The sequence below is a fragment of the Carcharhinus amblyrhynchos genome, chromosome 23, assembly GCF_965287045.1.
Source record: "Carcharhinus amblyrhynchos chromosome 23, sCarAmb.v2.hapA, whole genome shotgun sequence".
In the NCBI taxonomy this organism is placed as follows: Eukaryota; Metazoa; Chordata; class Chondrichthyes; order Carcharhiniformes; family Carcharhinidae; genus Carcharhinus; species Carcharhinus amblyrhynchos.
In genome coordinates this window covers 43904088-43918800 of record NC_137346.1, presented here as the reverse complement: position 1 = coordinate 43918800, position 14713 = coordinate 43904088, and the positions used below count along the sequence as shown (strand labels likewise).

General features: G+C 40.8%; 1 protein-coding gene across 3 annotated transcripts in view; it reads left to right on the top strand.

Annotated features, from left to right (window-relative positions):
- Positions 1–14713, top strand: part of zzef1 (zinc finger, ZZ-type with EF hand domain 1) — a 242207-nt gene that overhangs the window by 74859 nt on the left and 152635 nt on the right. For all 3 annotated transcript variants that reach the window (XM_080211009.1, XM_080211011.1, XM_080211012.1), the window contains exons 18-19: positions 2207–2321; positions 14236–14395. In XM_080211009.1, coding sequence (XP_080067135.1) covers positions 2207–2321; positions 14236–14395 — 275 coding nt within the window. The remainder of the gene's footprint in view (positions 1–2206; positions 2322–14235; positions 14396–14713) is intronic.

Here is a 14713-nt window from a genome sequence, read left to right as displayed (position 1 = left end):
AAGCTAAATTGTCCCTTAGTGTCAGTGAGATTAGCAGGGTAATTACTTGGGGTTACAGGGATAGGGCCTGGGCGCAATTGTTGTTGGTGCAGGCTAGATGGACTGAATGGCCACCTCCTGCACTATAAGGATTCTGCGTTTCTAAACACCTTTCTATTCTTTTCTGTTATGAATTCCCAATCCTCCACGACTGGGTCCCGACTCTCAGAGAATTCTTGGTGACTGTCAATTTGTGAGCAACCCTCTCATCTCTTCCTTTCATTATCCCCAAGTAAAATTGTCGCCATCCATTATCACTCCTGCTCCCTGTTACAATCCGGTTTTACTTTTGAGGGACACGAATTTGCACATATCCAATGTGCAACTGACTTAGCTATCCATTAGTAGGCTATAGCAAGCACTACCTTGCTTTACTATCTTCATCCGACACATGTCCACTGTTTCAGATTCAGAGTTATTCTCAAGAAAGGCCCCTTATTACTACATCTCTCCCCCTTTTGTAAAACATCTCCAGCTCTCCAAACCTCCTCTGCCTATCTGTTACATGCCTTGACATGTTACTTACGTGAAAGACACTGTAAATAGTTCTGTCATTGCTCAAGTAACAATTAACTTATTTCATACCTGGGAATATGGATTAATCCTCAATATCATTTCGCAATTTGCAGTTGAGCCTGTTCCGGCACCATTCTGCAACAAACACACATTTCTGTGCTACACTTTCTTTTCGGGGTGAAAAAGATAAAGGCAACCGGTCCCCACCGGCTTTCCCAACCGTGGGCATGTACAAACACAACCCAGCGATAGAAAATACCTTCTTACTGACCCCAGAAACTTTGCAGTCACGTCACATGTTTTGCTGTCTGTTTTGCACAGCTTCTAAAATGAACTGGTGTGACTGAAGACCCAGTTATCATTTCCTGATGTGGTGCTCCCATTCTAACAGAATGGCATATCTTCCAACTTACCTTGAGCAATGCTGTGTGGAAGATCTAATTAATCTAAGATTAAAGTTAACGTGTTACAAATGCATTTTCATCTACAGAAGTATCCATAAGAAATCTTTCTTGAGCTCTTTCGCGATGACTACTATTAAGTTTTCTATTGGCCTGCCTCCATTCTGAAAATGGAATAATGCCCACTCTGTCCAATATAATCTGTTTTTCAGGTTGTTTGTAATAAAACCTTCATGTTTAGTTTTTTTTTATAAATCCAGACACCACATTAAACCACAATGTATTTAAGAGATGGTGTTCTGCCTGTGATACATTTGAGTTGGCCTGTATTGCTTAACTGTGGCTCCAGAATTCCATTTGTGTTCTTTGTATTCCACTTGTTAAAGTTCATATAATCTACGGCACAGAGACAGGCCTTTCGACCAAAAAGCCCATCTCAATGGGCCTGCATTTGGTGCATATCCCTCTAAACCTCTCCTATCCATGTATCTGTCCAAATGGCTTTTAAATGTTGCCTATGTCCCTGCCTCAACCACCTCCTTTGGCAGCTCATTACGCATATGTACAAAAATGTTGTCCCTCAGGTTCCCATTAATACTTCCCCCTCTTAACTTAAACCTATGCCCTCTAGGTCTCTGTTGCCCAACCCTGGGAAAAAGACCGAGTGCATTCACCCTATCCATGCCTCTCATGATCTTATACACCTCTATAAGATCACCTCTCAGTCTCCTATGCTCCAAATAAAAAAGTCTTAGCCTGCCCAATCTCTCCCTATAACTCAGTCCCTTGAGCCCTGGCAACATCTTTGTAAATCTCTTCTGCACTCTCTCCAGTTGAATAACACCTTTCCTATAGAAAGGCAACCAAAACTGAACACAATGCTCCAGGTGTGGCCTCATCAAGTTGTTTATTTCTTCCTGCCAAACGTGGAAAATAGTTTCATTGACGTTCTGGTGGGATCCATCCAGGAATACTGTTAGTTTACATTGTTCTCTTTTCTTTATAATTCAGCAGCAATAATTCTCAGTGTAAGATGCTTTAACAGCATGTACGAGTCCTTCGGCCAAAGGAATTAAGAAACAGCAAAAGCTGAACATCCACCGTGGCCCCAAATATGTTTTGTTTCCTACATTCTTTTTGGTGTCTTATACTTTGTGATACATATTTTGTTCCTGGATTTAAATTGTTTTTCAAGCCTGGTCAGGTTCTGCAGTTTTGATTAATGTAACTTGTATCATTTTCCGACACAGCAATCAAGACCCAAGCGGGTTGCTTCAGTTGCCACAGAAAGGGGTTCCTGCAGAGTTTGATATTAACCCAGTAATGATGGTCATGGATACTTTGCTGTTAGTAGCGACACGAGAGGTAAGAGGCTTGCTGCCTGTGCTGGAGAAAATGAATGAACGATTTGCTGATTTTGTACACTTGAACCTAATGAAGATTTGAGTAGAAGAGCTGGTGATTTGCAGCATGGTTATTTCAACCTGATTCTTATAAAGAAATGCTAATTATTTTTCTCAAGATCAGTCCTTAATGAAATTTATGTTTGCTGGTATGTAAAAATCCAAGTTTTACAAAAAATTGGAAAAGACCAAATAGTACACTTGTTTTTATTTATTTGTGTAATTTATAGCCTCCCTATGCGATCTTTAGCATTCTCCTCTTCTCCCTACCCTAGCAAAATTACAATTTGTTGATTCTGATACTTATATCATGCTTTATCAACTGACTGACACTGAAAGAATCCCTTCATGATAGGAATCTATTATCTTGCAGTTGGTATGGATTTGTGGAATATCTGTGCTCGTTGGCCTGTTTGGCTCCTTGCTAGGCAGCACTTTGATTTTAAAATTCTCCTTCCTGTTTTCAAATCCCACCAGGGCCTTGGCCCTCTCTATCTCTGTAACTTCCTCCAGCCTCACAATGCTTTTGAAATCACTGCACTTGTACAACACTAGCCTCTGGCTCACTCCTGATTTTTATGGCTTCGTTAGCAGCTATGTCTTCAGCTACAAATATACGAATAAGAAATAGAAGTAGACATTCAGCCCCTCGAGCCTACTATGCTGTTCAACAAAATGATGGCTGATCTGTTTGTTTCAAGTTCTGCAGTCCCATCTACCTTTGACTCCCTGGCCTAAGAAGAATCTATTTACCTTTGCCTTTAAAGTATTCAGTGACAGCTCCCCCCCCGCCATGTCCACCATCTTCTGAGGCATAGCGTTCCAAATCGCAAAACCCCCTGAGAAAAAAGTTCTCCTCGTCTCTGTCCTAAAAGATAACCCCTGGTTCTACACTCACCCACAAGTGGGAACATGCTTTCCATGTTCATCTTGTCGAGACCATTCAGGGTCTTATATTCTTCAGTCACCTCACCCCTCAATCTTCTAAACTCTTGTGGAAACAAATCCACCCTTTCCAACCTATTCCCATAAGGCAAAGTGCTCATTCCAGGTAAAACCTGGTAAGCCTCCTTTGATCCCATTTGCATCCTTCCTAAAATGAGATAAAAGCTGCATGCAATGTATTCAAGGACACAATTTGAATTTCCGAGTGTTAACTTTGATGGTTTGTGAAGGGTATTTGTGAATTGCTACCTCTCATTCTCAAGCCTATTTCTCTGAAAGTTTGATGGTGAAACCTTTTGAATTAATGCATCGTGAACTTAATTTTCTTTTACCAAATAGATATCTGGTTAGTCACCATCACCATAATTGGTGAAAGAGGCACTATTTCCGATTTAACAGAACGGTTTTTCTATTATTCTCCATTTGACTAAGGTTGTTTTTAAGCTTCTCTTATCGAAGGAAATTATATCTGCTACGCTTGAAAGGAAGTATCACTTAGCTAACATACATGGATGCTAGGTTTTTCTAAATAAATTGCGTTTTATTGACTTAGGAAAATATATTTCATTGCTTTATGATTTAGACTTTTGCTTTATTGTATCTTCGCACCCACACTCTTTTACCTTCTGGGGAATAGGTTAAGGATTCCTGAGCTAATTATCAGCCATTTGAATACTCCTTCCATGACCAGCAAGTCCTGGCATTGGACTCAAACTGGGAACTCTGATCCAGCGGAGAGGCACTACAGCTGCGCAGCAAAATTTGTGAAAACCCACTGCTATTTTAAAGCTCATGAATTGAATGGTGAAGCTAATGGAATTCGCAAGTAGTTGCAAAAGAATGTGTTGAGGCCAAATACTTTCAGTGGTGATGCAGGAGTTAAGTTATAATTAAGTTTCTGATGTGTCGTATTTAAGTATTTTGATTTTGGGCTTAAACTTTTGAATAGGGTCTTCTGAACAGATAGACTGAAATATACTGTGCTTTCTGACATTGAGGAAAAGGCACCTGACTTAACTTATCAGTGATGTAAGGAAAATGTTCTTTTAAAAAGGAATTGGTGAACCCTGTGTTGTGTGTTCGATATTTAATCTCCTATCGCCAGTATTTTGGTGTTGATTTATTCGTAAAGAATTGTATCTTTAGAGTTATCAATAGAAGTTGTTCACCACACCACATTTATTAATTACAGAAATAGTTACTCAATTCTCAGTTTGATGCAGTAATGCAGATAAAAACAAGTTCACTATTCAAGCAGCACAGGATTACAGGTCTCAAAATACCCACTTGATTCAGATCATGCAGTGAGACCTTAGATGAGCTGTAATTTTATCTTCAGTTTCTTTATAAACCTAAAATATTCAGAGCCTAAACCCTGTTATTTATTCCAGTACTTTTGATAGTGCAAAGCTTCACAAGAGAAGGCGGCGTAGTGGCAGAGTGAAACCGAAAGAGAAAATGCTGAAAAAATGATGGCGGTTAGCACTGCTGCTTCACAGCATCAGGGACCCAGGTTCAATTCCAGACTTGGATTGCTGTCTGTGCGAAGTTTGCACATTCTCCCCGTATATGTGTGAGTTTCCTCTGGGTGCTCCGGTTTCCTCCCACAGTCCAAAGATGTGCAGGTTAGGTGGATGGGCCAAGCTAAATTGTCCCTTAGTATCTCAAGTTGTGTAGGTTAGGGGAATTAGTGTGGTAAGTATATGGGATTACAGGGATAGGGCAGGGAGGTGGACCTGGATAAGATGCTCTGACAGAGTTGGTGCAGTCTCAATGGACCAAGTGGCCTCCTCCTGCAGTGTAGGGATTCTGTGAATCTAAAAACAAACTAAAAATATGTGATCTGTGCTGTGACAGTCAATAATGAATCTTTGGTTTCCATTGGTAGAATGTGTGATGAACCAGGTTTTGTAACAATTTATAAAATCTGTCCTGGTGATTTTTGAGAGGTGGTTGTGGTGGCAAAAAGGAGTGAGAGTGAAAAAGTGAACTTTGCAGCCAGAGTATGTGCTGGAAGTTCTGCGAGGGTACATGTGCAATCAGTAACTTTGAAAACTGCATGCTGTGAATCAGTCATACTTTTTAAATTTGTGATGGGCTGGATATTGTGGTCAGTGATTAACAAATGATGTCAGCCGTTCATCACCCTTACAGTTACAGACAGACTGTGGCGTTTTTGCCCTGATATTTAGGAAAATCAATTTAGCGTGAAGCCCTGTTTGGAGGATCTGGAACTTGTGTGCACAGGGCAAGCAATGGTTTAAGCAGAGTGCAAGCCGAATAGTTAATTCACTGGTGAATCATGCGTGAAAATGAACTAGGGAAAGAAAGATGGACCTAAGATCAATAATAAGATAAAGTCCAACAGGTTTATTTGGAATCACAAGCTTTCAGATCCCTGCTCCTTCATCAGGTAAGTCAGAGCTCCGAAAGCTCATAAAACTGCAACATTAACTAAAATCTGAGGGAATGAGATTTCATTCTTAAAAAGTTAATTTTTCAGCAGTTTCTAAATTATTTTATGGGCCGAGGGCATTGCTGACCGGGCTACCGTTTTTACCCATCCCTATTTGTTCTTGAGAAAGTAGTGATGAGCCACGGCCTTGAACTGCTGTAGGTACACCCATAGTGCTATTAGGTAAGGAGTTCTAGGATTTTGACCCACTGAGAGTGAAGGTGGTGTGTGCCTTGGAATGGTGGTGTTCCCAAGCATCTGCTGCCTGTCCTTCAAGGTGGTAGAGGGCGCAGCAATTGTTTGCACCAATTAAGACTTGGCACACTATTTAAAAGTTTGCTTGCACTTGAATTGATGAGTCCTAGATTTTCCTGGCATGTTTATGGGCATCTATCACTTAAATATGCAAAAAGTCATGCTCATTGCCTACTGAGTCTCGGTGAAACGAACTTAAGAACATAAGAAATAGGAGCAGGAGTAGGCTATCTAGCCCTTCGAGCCTGTCCCGCCATTCAATAAGATCATGGCTGATTTGAATTGGATCAGTTCCACTTTCCCGCTTTCTCCCCATAACCCTTAATTCCCCCGTCTGTCAAAAACCTATCTACTCGTGACTTAAATATATTCAACGAGGTAGCCTCCACCACTTCAGTGGGCAGAGAATTCCAGAGATTCACCACCCTTTGAGTGAAGAAGTTCCTCCTCAACTCTGTTCTAAACTGCCCCCCCTCCCTATTTTGAGGCTGTGCCCTCTAGTCCTGCTAAATGCTGCCAGATTTACTCGTCAGTGAGCACCGAAAATCTCTCAGCAAAAATACAGCAAAATCTGGGCTGATAAGAACATAAGAAATAGGAGCAGGAGTAGGCCATCTAGCCCTTCGAGCCTGCCCCGCCATTCAATAAGATCATGGCTGATCTGAAGTGGCTGAGCTCCACTTTCCCGATTTCTCCCCATAACCCTTAATTCCCTTGCCTACCAAAAACCTATCTACCTGCGTCTTAAATATATTTAGCGAGGTAGCCTCCACCACTTCAACGGGCAGAGAATTCCAGAGATTCACCACCCTTTGAGTGAAGAAGTTCCTCCTCAACTCTGTTCTAAACTGCACCCCCCTTATCTTGAGGCTGTGCGCTCTAGTCGTGCTGTCCTTTCTGAGATGATTAGATGAGTTCTGATGGTAACTTCCAATGCCCACAACTGGTTTCATATATGTTGACTGATTTTTTCAAAATTGCTAATACACAAAGATTTTATATCATAAACTCAGATGGCACGTAGCAGTGGAAACAGATTTTTCAAACTTACTTATAATCAGACAAGGTATGTGGAAAATACTTTGTTTTCATTAAATCTACACACTATAAATTTTGAAACAAAGCCTACCTATTAACTATTAGGATATCCAGTTCTATATATGCACACAATGAGAAATAAAACCACTTGAATGGTCCTTATTATACAAAACTTAACGATTACTACAAATAGCTAATGTGACAACACTTGAAATATACAAAAGTTTAACATCGGCACTTCTAAATTGTTATTAGGCGTAGCCAAAAGAGAAGAAAATCCACCCAGATGACAGCTGCTTCAGTGTTTTTTTTTGTACTCAGAGTATTTTGCATTTCTACACTTCTGAAAATGTATCTAATGCATAGAATTAAACAATAACCTGTTGGTAATTTCATTATCTGTCCCCCTAGTCGATTGCGTTTCAATCCCACTGATTTCAGAGTCCGTATGATCGGTAATAACTGTGGTGTTGTAAAGTAATCCAGTCTACGCAGCCCGATTAGGGGAAAATCTTCAACAGTCCAACTTCCTTGTCAGAAGGAATTAACCTTAATAAAGGCATAAGTAAGTAACAGGAGCTGTAATCTGACTGCTCGAGCCTGCTCTGTCATCCAATAAAAATTATGGTTGAACTTTTGACATCAATTTTGTTTTCTTTCCTCATCCTCACTGAAAAATAGTTGTTTTTATTTTGATTGTTGGCTGAGACTTTGCATGTGGTTTTGCCGATCCATGTGCACCGTGCTTTGATGTTACGTTTGAGGTACCAGCCGTGGCACACACTCTTTCGTGCATTTGTTGAGAACTGCTTCTTCTTTGTTGCAATTCAATGTGTTGTTCTACTTTTTGAACCATACGTCTTTTATGCACTGGATGATTTAATGCCAGCCTTGTGTCTATCAGATAGTTGTTCAATATGCCCGTGGTTATAAACTTCCTCTTCAGAAGCCAACTTACTTGTGGAATCCGTTGCAGCAAAGCTGTTATCACATCTGGTTGGTCATATGCAACATGTAATATTTTGCATAATTTTTGGATCGATTGATTGGGAAGAAGGTTCAATATTTTCCTGCATTCCTTCCTTTCATGTTGGCGGAGCCTTGGCACATCTCCTTTTGTTTGACTTGTGCTCCAGCATTTTTGTATGATGATCACGAGATCCCTCTTCTGACTTTTCTCGTCAACATGTACGCCGATGTTTCTCAAATACTTGTACAGCAGGTACTTTGTCAGACCCTTGTAGGATAGCAATTGCTTTGAAGATATGGTGTTCTCAATGATCTTGGCGACCAGCTCTGTCTGACTGTATTTCAAGCCGCGCTCTGTGTATTTGTTGTCCACTCTCTGACAGATTTTTCTCAAATCCATTTCACTGCATTCATTGAGGAGAGCTTCCCAACCCTTCATCTCAATATCTGTCGGCATTGTCTTGTGTGTATTGCTGAACTGATGTTGCAGGTGTTCAGTGTTGTTCCTTTTAGGTGCTTAAAAATGGAAACGTAGGTAGTATATTAGATCATTAACAAAACATTCAGCATCACTAGGGATGGGCTTCTGGTTTTAGTTGAATGACTCATTCTTTCGGTTGTAGTTCTTGCCAGGTATCTTAGAATCATATATTTAACCCATGCTGATGATTATTTCGCTTCAGGCGAATTGCAGGGCCGACATCAGTCAATGTTTGGGTTTCAGTGTGATTCAGGAAAGATATTATTTGTAATGCATCTAGTTTCTAATTTTGTTCATCATTTTACTGAATTTAGCACAACATTGCAAATGCCTTTGCCCTTGTTTTCCTGCCTGTGATCCTGAGTCCTTCCACTTGTACGCTCAACACTTTATTTCCATCAGATGATCTGGTTGTAGTGACAGTGATGTGGAGATGCCAGCGTTGGACTGGGGTAAACACAGTAAGAAGTCTCACAGCACCAGGTTAAAGTCCAACAGGTTTATTTGGTAGCAAAAGCTACTCGCTTTAAGACTAGCTAATCAAGTCTTGAAAATTGTCTGCACCTTTAAGACTTGATTAGCTGTAAAAACTTGCATTCTAATCAGTATTCTGTAAACTGAGTGTGTGTCTTTACATCCCCTGTTTGTGATCAGAGCTCCCCACTCGCCTGACGAAGGGGCAGAGGTCTGAAAGCTAGTGACTTTTGCTATCAAATAAACCTGTTGGACTTCAACCTGGTGTTGTGAGACTCCTTACTGTAGTGACAATGCCATTTGTTAATTTAGTGATAATTCTCCAATTGTTTACAATTCAGGAAGAGCAGCTTTCTGGACTTGAGCAGTTTGTCTTCCAGATGTATCCCAAAATTACCTTGCCACCTATGGCCCATCAAGTGTATATCAAAGCACTTCATGAATGTCATAAAGCCTCTGTGTAATTGCCTCCCCTACCTTTTCAGACAAATAGTTTCAGATTCTCACTGCCCTCTTCGTGAAACTGTACCCCTTTAAATCTCTTCCGTCTTAGCTTAAATTCATGCTCCAACATGATTGCAGGTTGTTGCTGTGCTTACATTTGTTTTTGTGTTGTACCTGACGAATATAATGGCATAAGTGGGAGTGCAGAATTCTGTACGTGAAATGAGTCATTAGATAAGCATCTGCCCACCAAATATGTCTTTTTTGGGTTGTGGAGCAAACAAATCAACGTTGTTTTTCCAATCTTTTGAGGAGCTTGAATATACTTTCTAAAATTCAAATTTGCAAAAGTGATTATTCTTCACACTCTCACCCAGTTGAAGTTGCTGAAGCCCAAACGAGAAGCATGTTAAGGATCAGTTTAAAGATTTCTCCTTTGAAATTGAGGTCTATTAAGTAATTCCACTGGCATGGTGTGCGAAGCCCATGCCTTTCTCTTACTGGAAGTTATTTGCATCGGTTTCATTTTCCTTGTAACTGAAACTGATGTTTTCCATTTCGCGAGCTGCCCGTTGAATAAAAGTTAATGAATGTCATTCACAAAGCTGGTTGGAGAAGAGTTTTTAATGGTGCTCCTGCCCTTTAGGCTGGTGGATGTCGCAGGGAAGGCCCGGTTCATTCTGAAATCTTGACCATTAGGCCACTGTCTCTACTCCTAGCATTGGCTCTGTCCTTCACAGGGTGTACAAATTATCCTTAAAGCATACTTTAATGAAAAATTACTGGTAATATGGGAAATTAGTCTACTTGGTGGGTCTGCTGATCATAGTCTGATCATAGAATCGCTACAGTGCAGAAGGAGGCCATTAGGTCCATCCCTGTAAGCCCACATAGTTACCCTGCTGATCCTCCTGATACTAAGGGGCAATTTAGCATGGCCAATCAACCTAGCCTGCGTATCTTCAGAATGTGGGAGGAAACCAGAGCACCAGAAGAAACCCACGCAGACATGGGAAGAACATGCAAACTCCACACAGATAGTAACCTGAGGCCGGAATTGAACCTGGATCCCTGGCGCTGTGAGGCAGCAGTGCTAACCACTATTCTACCATGCTGCTATTTGAGCCTGTGTGGGTCCACTGTTGGATTTCCACTAAATATTCTGTGCTGTATCCAGCACTGAAAATGTGCTGAATGTAGTCACCAGCACAGTACACTGGTTAGGCGCAGTTATGTGCAATTTTATTGATGGGTAAAGGACACAGGCAGGGGAATGGACATCCTGCACTTGCTTGATACTGGCCACTGAAACAGAGTAGACTTTTCTGTGTGAAAATATTTTCAGCTGTTCACAAATTAATGAAGTTCATATTTCCTTAAGGCCGTTTAATGATTTGTATCATTAGATCCCAATAGCAGCTAGATGGGGCATGTGACATTATTTGGTAGACCTTGCACCACGTTAGATAAGGAAGCCCATCAGTGACAAGTACAGGGAAGCTGAACTTAATAAATGTGCTTGTGGGGAAGGACAGGCCTTTCTTTAATATTCCAACAAATTGCTCTGGTTCACTTGCATATATTCCAGTCAGAAATGATCCGTTTCCCAAAAGCAAAATACAGTGGATGCTGGAAATAAAAACAGAGAATACTGGAAAACATCAGCAGGTCAGGCAGCATCTGTGGAGAAAGAAACAGAGTCAACATTTCTGGTCAATGACATTTTTTTAGACCTGAAGGAAGATAGGGAAAGGGGTTGGGGAGAACAAAAGGGAAGGTCTGTGACAAGGGAGATTAAATGGCCAACGTTTTCATGGTACAAAAGGCAGAGGGAGTGGTAATGAGTGTCATAAGAAAACAAAGGATACATCCAGAGTGGGTGTGAATGGCTGAATAATGGACAGATGCACCTGAAAGTAAAAATGTGACAAACAAGACTGGCACGTACAAAAACAAAGAACCCAGACACAGGATGGTGGTGGTGGTGGGGTTGTTGTGGGGGAGAATTTACAGTCTGAAACTGTTGAAGTGAATCCAGAAGGCTGTAAAGAGAGGATCGAAAGCTGTTCCTCGCTCTGTTCCAAGCTGCATTAGAACACGGCAAGTTTTATGTGTTTTTCTTTCTATTTGTTCCATTGAATTTGCTGCTGATGATGCAGTCTCCTCTGCACTGGGGAGACCAAATGTAGACTGAGTGACTGCTTTTGTGATCAATCTGTAATTATGACCATTTGCCCACCGTTTTAATTCTCCACCCTGCTGCCAGGCTGGTATTTCATCCTCGGCCTGCTTCAAGTGTTTCGGTCAGTATCTGATGAAGTCCTAACTAAATCTAAGTTTTGTGAGGAAATATGAGGCATTCTTGAATAAATTGAGTTGAGTTAGGCTCTGACGAAGAGCATCTAGACTTGAAACATTGGCTGTATTCTCTCCTTACAGATGCTGTCAGACCCGCAAAGATTTTCCAGCATTTTCTGTTTGGAGCTTTCCTTTCAGAAAGATCCGTGAAAAATTATGAATGCTGCAAATTAACTGTTTAAATAATGCATGATAAACAGTGTACTGAGTAGAGAACTGCTCATGATGTGATCCTGGTATCAGATTTGACATTTAAAATGTACCATTTTGTTGCTATTAACTACTGCACAGCACAAAGTCACACATGTGGCAGGGGTCCTAAATTTCTTAGCACTCATCAAACAGCTAACCTATGGGACGCTTAAAGCACTGTTTAAAGGATGCTTGCAAATATGACATGAAGAACCTAGACATTGATTATCACATCAGGGAGTTGCGCGCTGATGGCAGAGGGAAATGGGCTTGTTTATATTGCCATGATGACCAGTGGCTTGGTAAGAGGCACCAAGGTCAGAAGCAACCCACAGTGATACTTGGAATCTTTGTGTTTGACACATGAGGCAGACCTTGCCCCTCAAGGATTGACTTCTTCAGCACCAGAACAGGTGTGCCGTATGAAGACACCCCATCTGAAATAGATTATTTGCTTGGATGTCCATCATCTTTTGTAGGTTGGAGGGATGCTGACCGACCTTCACTCGGGTAGCTTCCTGAAGCAGCAGTTGGGGCACCATTGCAATTGGAGTCAGCAACCCAGGACGACAGCCTAGGGTCTGGTGGGAAATAGTCAGTTTCTGCCCTGATTTGACCCTGCACGCTGGAAACTGCCCGTGCTGATCTCTAACCGCTAACAAAGCCACCGTGGTCAAAGAATCCATCAATCAGTGACTGAAGAAAACCTGTTTCAAGTGCCACTCGAAACAAGACTCCACTAACCCAAATTTATTATTGAATCACTGTTCAGAGCTAAAGGTTTGAACTGACCATTTCACAGTGATAGAAATGAGGAAATTGCAAATGTTGTAACCATCCAATACAAACTGGAAATACTACAGCCTGGCAGCATGTTTGGAGAGAGAAACAGAGTTCGCCTTTCAATTCTAATGTTTTGGATTTCCAGGATCTGAACATTTCACTTTTGCACCAAATAGATTTTTTTTAAAGACAGAACAAACAAATAATGGTTCTAAAAGCAAATCCGAATGAATGCTATGGCTAAGTTTTTTTAAATGATCGTCATAGAGGATTATATACGGATGTATTATATAGAGTAAGAATAAAATGGATGCCCCAGCTTTTAATACCCAAACAAAGCAGTATCACTGCCTTCTTCACACCTTAATCCTTCCCCAAGTTGGCAATCTCGTTCATGCCCCACAAGCAACACTACAAGTAAGAACAATTACTGGCTTTGTTGAGCCTAAAGTTTAAACAGATTCAGTAAAATTGTACTCGGAGTATTTTTATACAAAGTAATAGGGATAGGCTTCACTCCCAAAACAAATTATACAAAATGTGACATCAACACAAAATAGTTGAACCAATGCAAAATTAAAATTCTGCAGATGCTGGATATCTGAAATAAAAATAGTAAAGTCTGCAAATACTCAGTAGTTCTGGTGTCATCTGTGGAGAGAGAAACAGGGTTAATATTTTTATGTCAGTGACCTTTCACCACCAACACTGATGCAGACCATCATTTAATGTGAAATGTCACAAAGGTAAAGTGGTGACTCTGTTTCTCTCTGTATGGATGATACCAGGCCTACTGAGTCTTCCCAGTGTCTTCTGCAAACCGGCTGAGTATTGCTTCTGTGCCTGATTTTCTATTGGGTAGAATTCAACGCCTGAGTTTCTCTATGAAGTGAAAACTTTCTTCCTCTGTCATAACTCCATTGTGAGAAGATTTGCTGATGGGATTTGGGGTGGTATTCAGGAAGCTAAACACATTGTGTGCGCGCATCCCAATTCATTTTAAATTCTTTGTAAGCCTTTCGACCACAGTTATGCAGTCACACTTGTCACTGTAGCATGTGAAAATGTCTATAATTTCATGAAGGCATCATACATGATCTATATTTGATATCATTCAGAGTTGACTGTTCTTCTTAAATTGATTAGTGAATGTTTAGACCTGTAACAGAAATCAGAGGGCCACAAAATGGATTAACTGTGCACAGTTCACTTATGAAATTTCTGAAAGTTTTGTGTGATCAAATTTCTGTAGCTTGTTTATGTAACACTAAGCAATTGGTACTTGCTTCCAGGGTCTTGCACAGCCAATTGCCAGGAATTGCTCAGATCAGCTACCATTTCTACCATGTCCCCTAGCCACCAGCAAGTTTTCAGCTCTGTTGGTTGTTGCAGAATCCTTGGATCGTGAGTCAGTGTCACAGGCTTGAGCCTTTGATGTAGAAGCAGCTTGGTTTAACAGGTTTTTATGCTCCTTGCTTTCAGTGCGAGTTGATGGTCATGAACAACTTATTTGGGAAGAATGAGGCCGTCCTCGTCAATCTACTCTGGGCGTTGCAGGGACATCTCCTTTCCTGGTGTTACCTGCAGCTGAAGGGGAATGATGTCTTGTCTCTGCGGCACGCAAGAGAAATCCTCCTTAACTGTATGTATCATGGCCTCTACTCTCTTAACTTCTGCTCGATAGTCATTCAAGCCCAAATTGAAAGGAAGATAGCTTTAAAAAATGTATAGAAAGAGATATTCCGACAATTGACAATGGTTTCATGGTCATTAGTAGGATTTTTAATTCCAGATTTTTTAAAAATTGAATTCAAATTCTGTCATCTGCCGTGGCGGGATTTGAAACCAAGTCCCTGTATATCCAAGTGATTACCCCTTTAAAAATGAACTAATTATGTGCACTTCGAGTACTTTGAGCAGTATTTAAAAAACCGCCTCACTGATCATATTTCCTGATTAT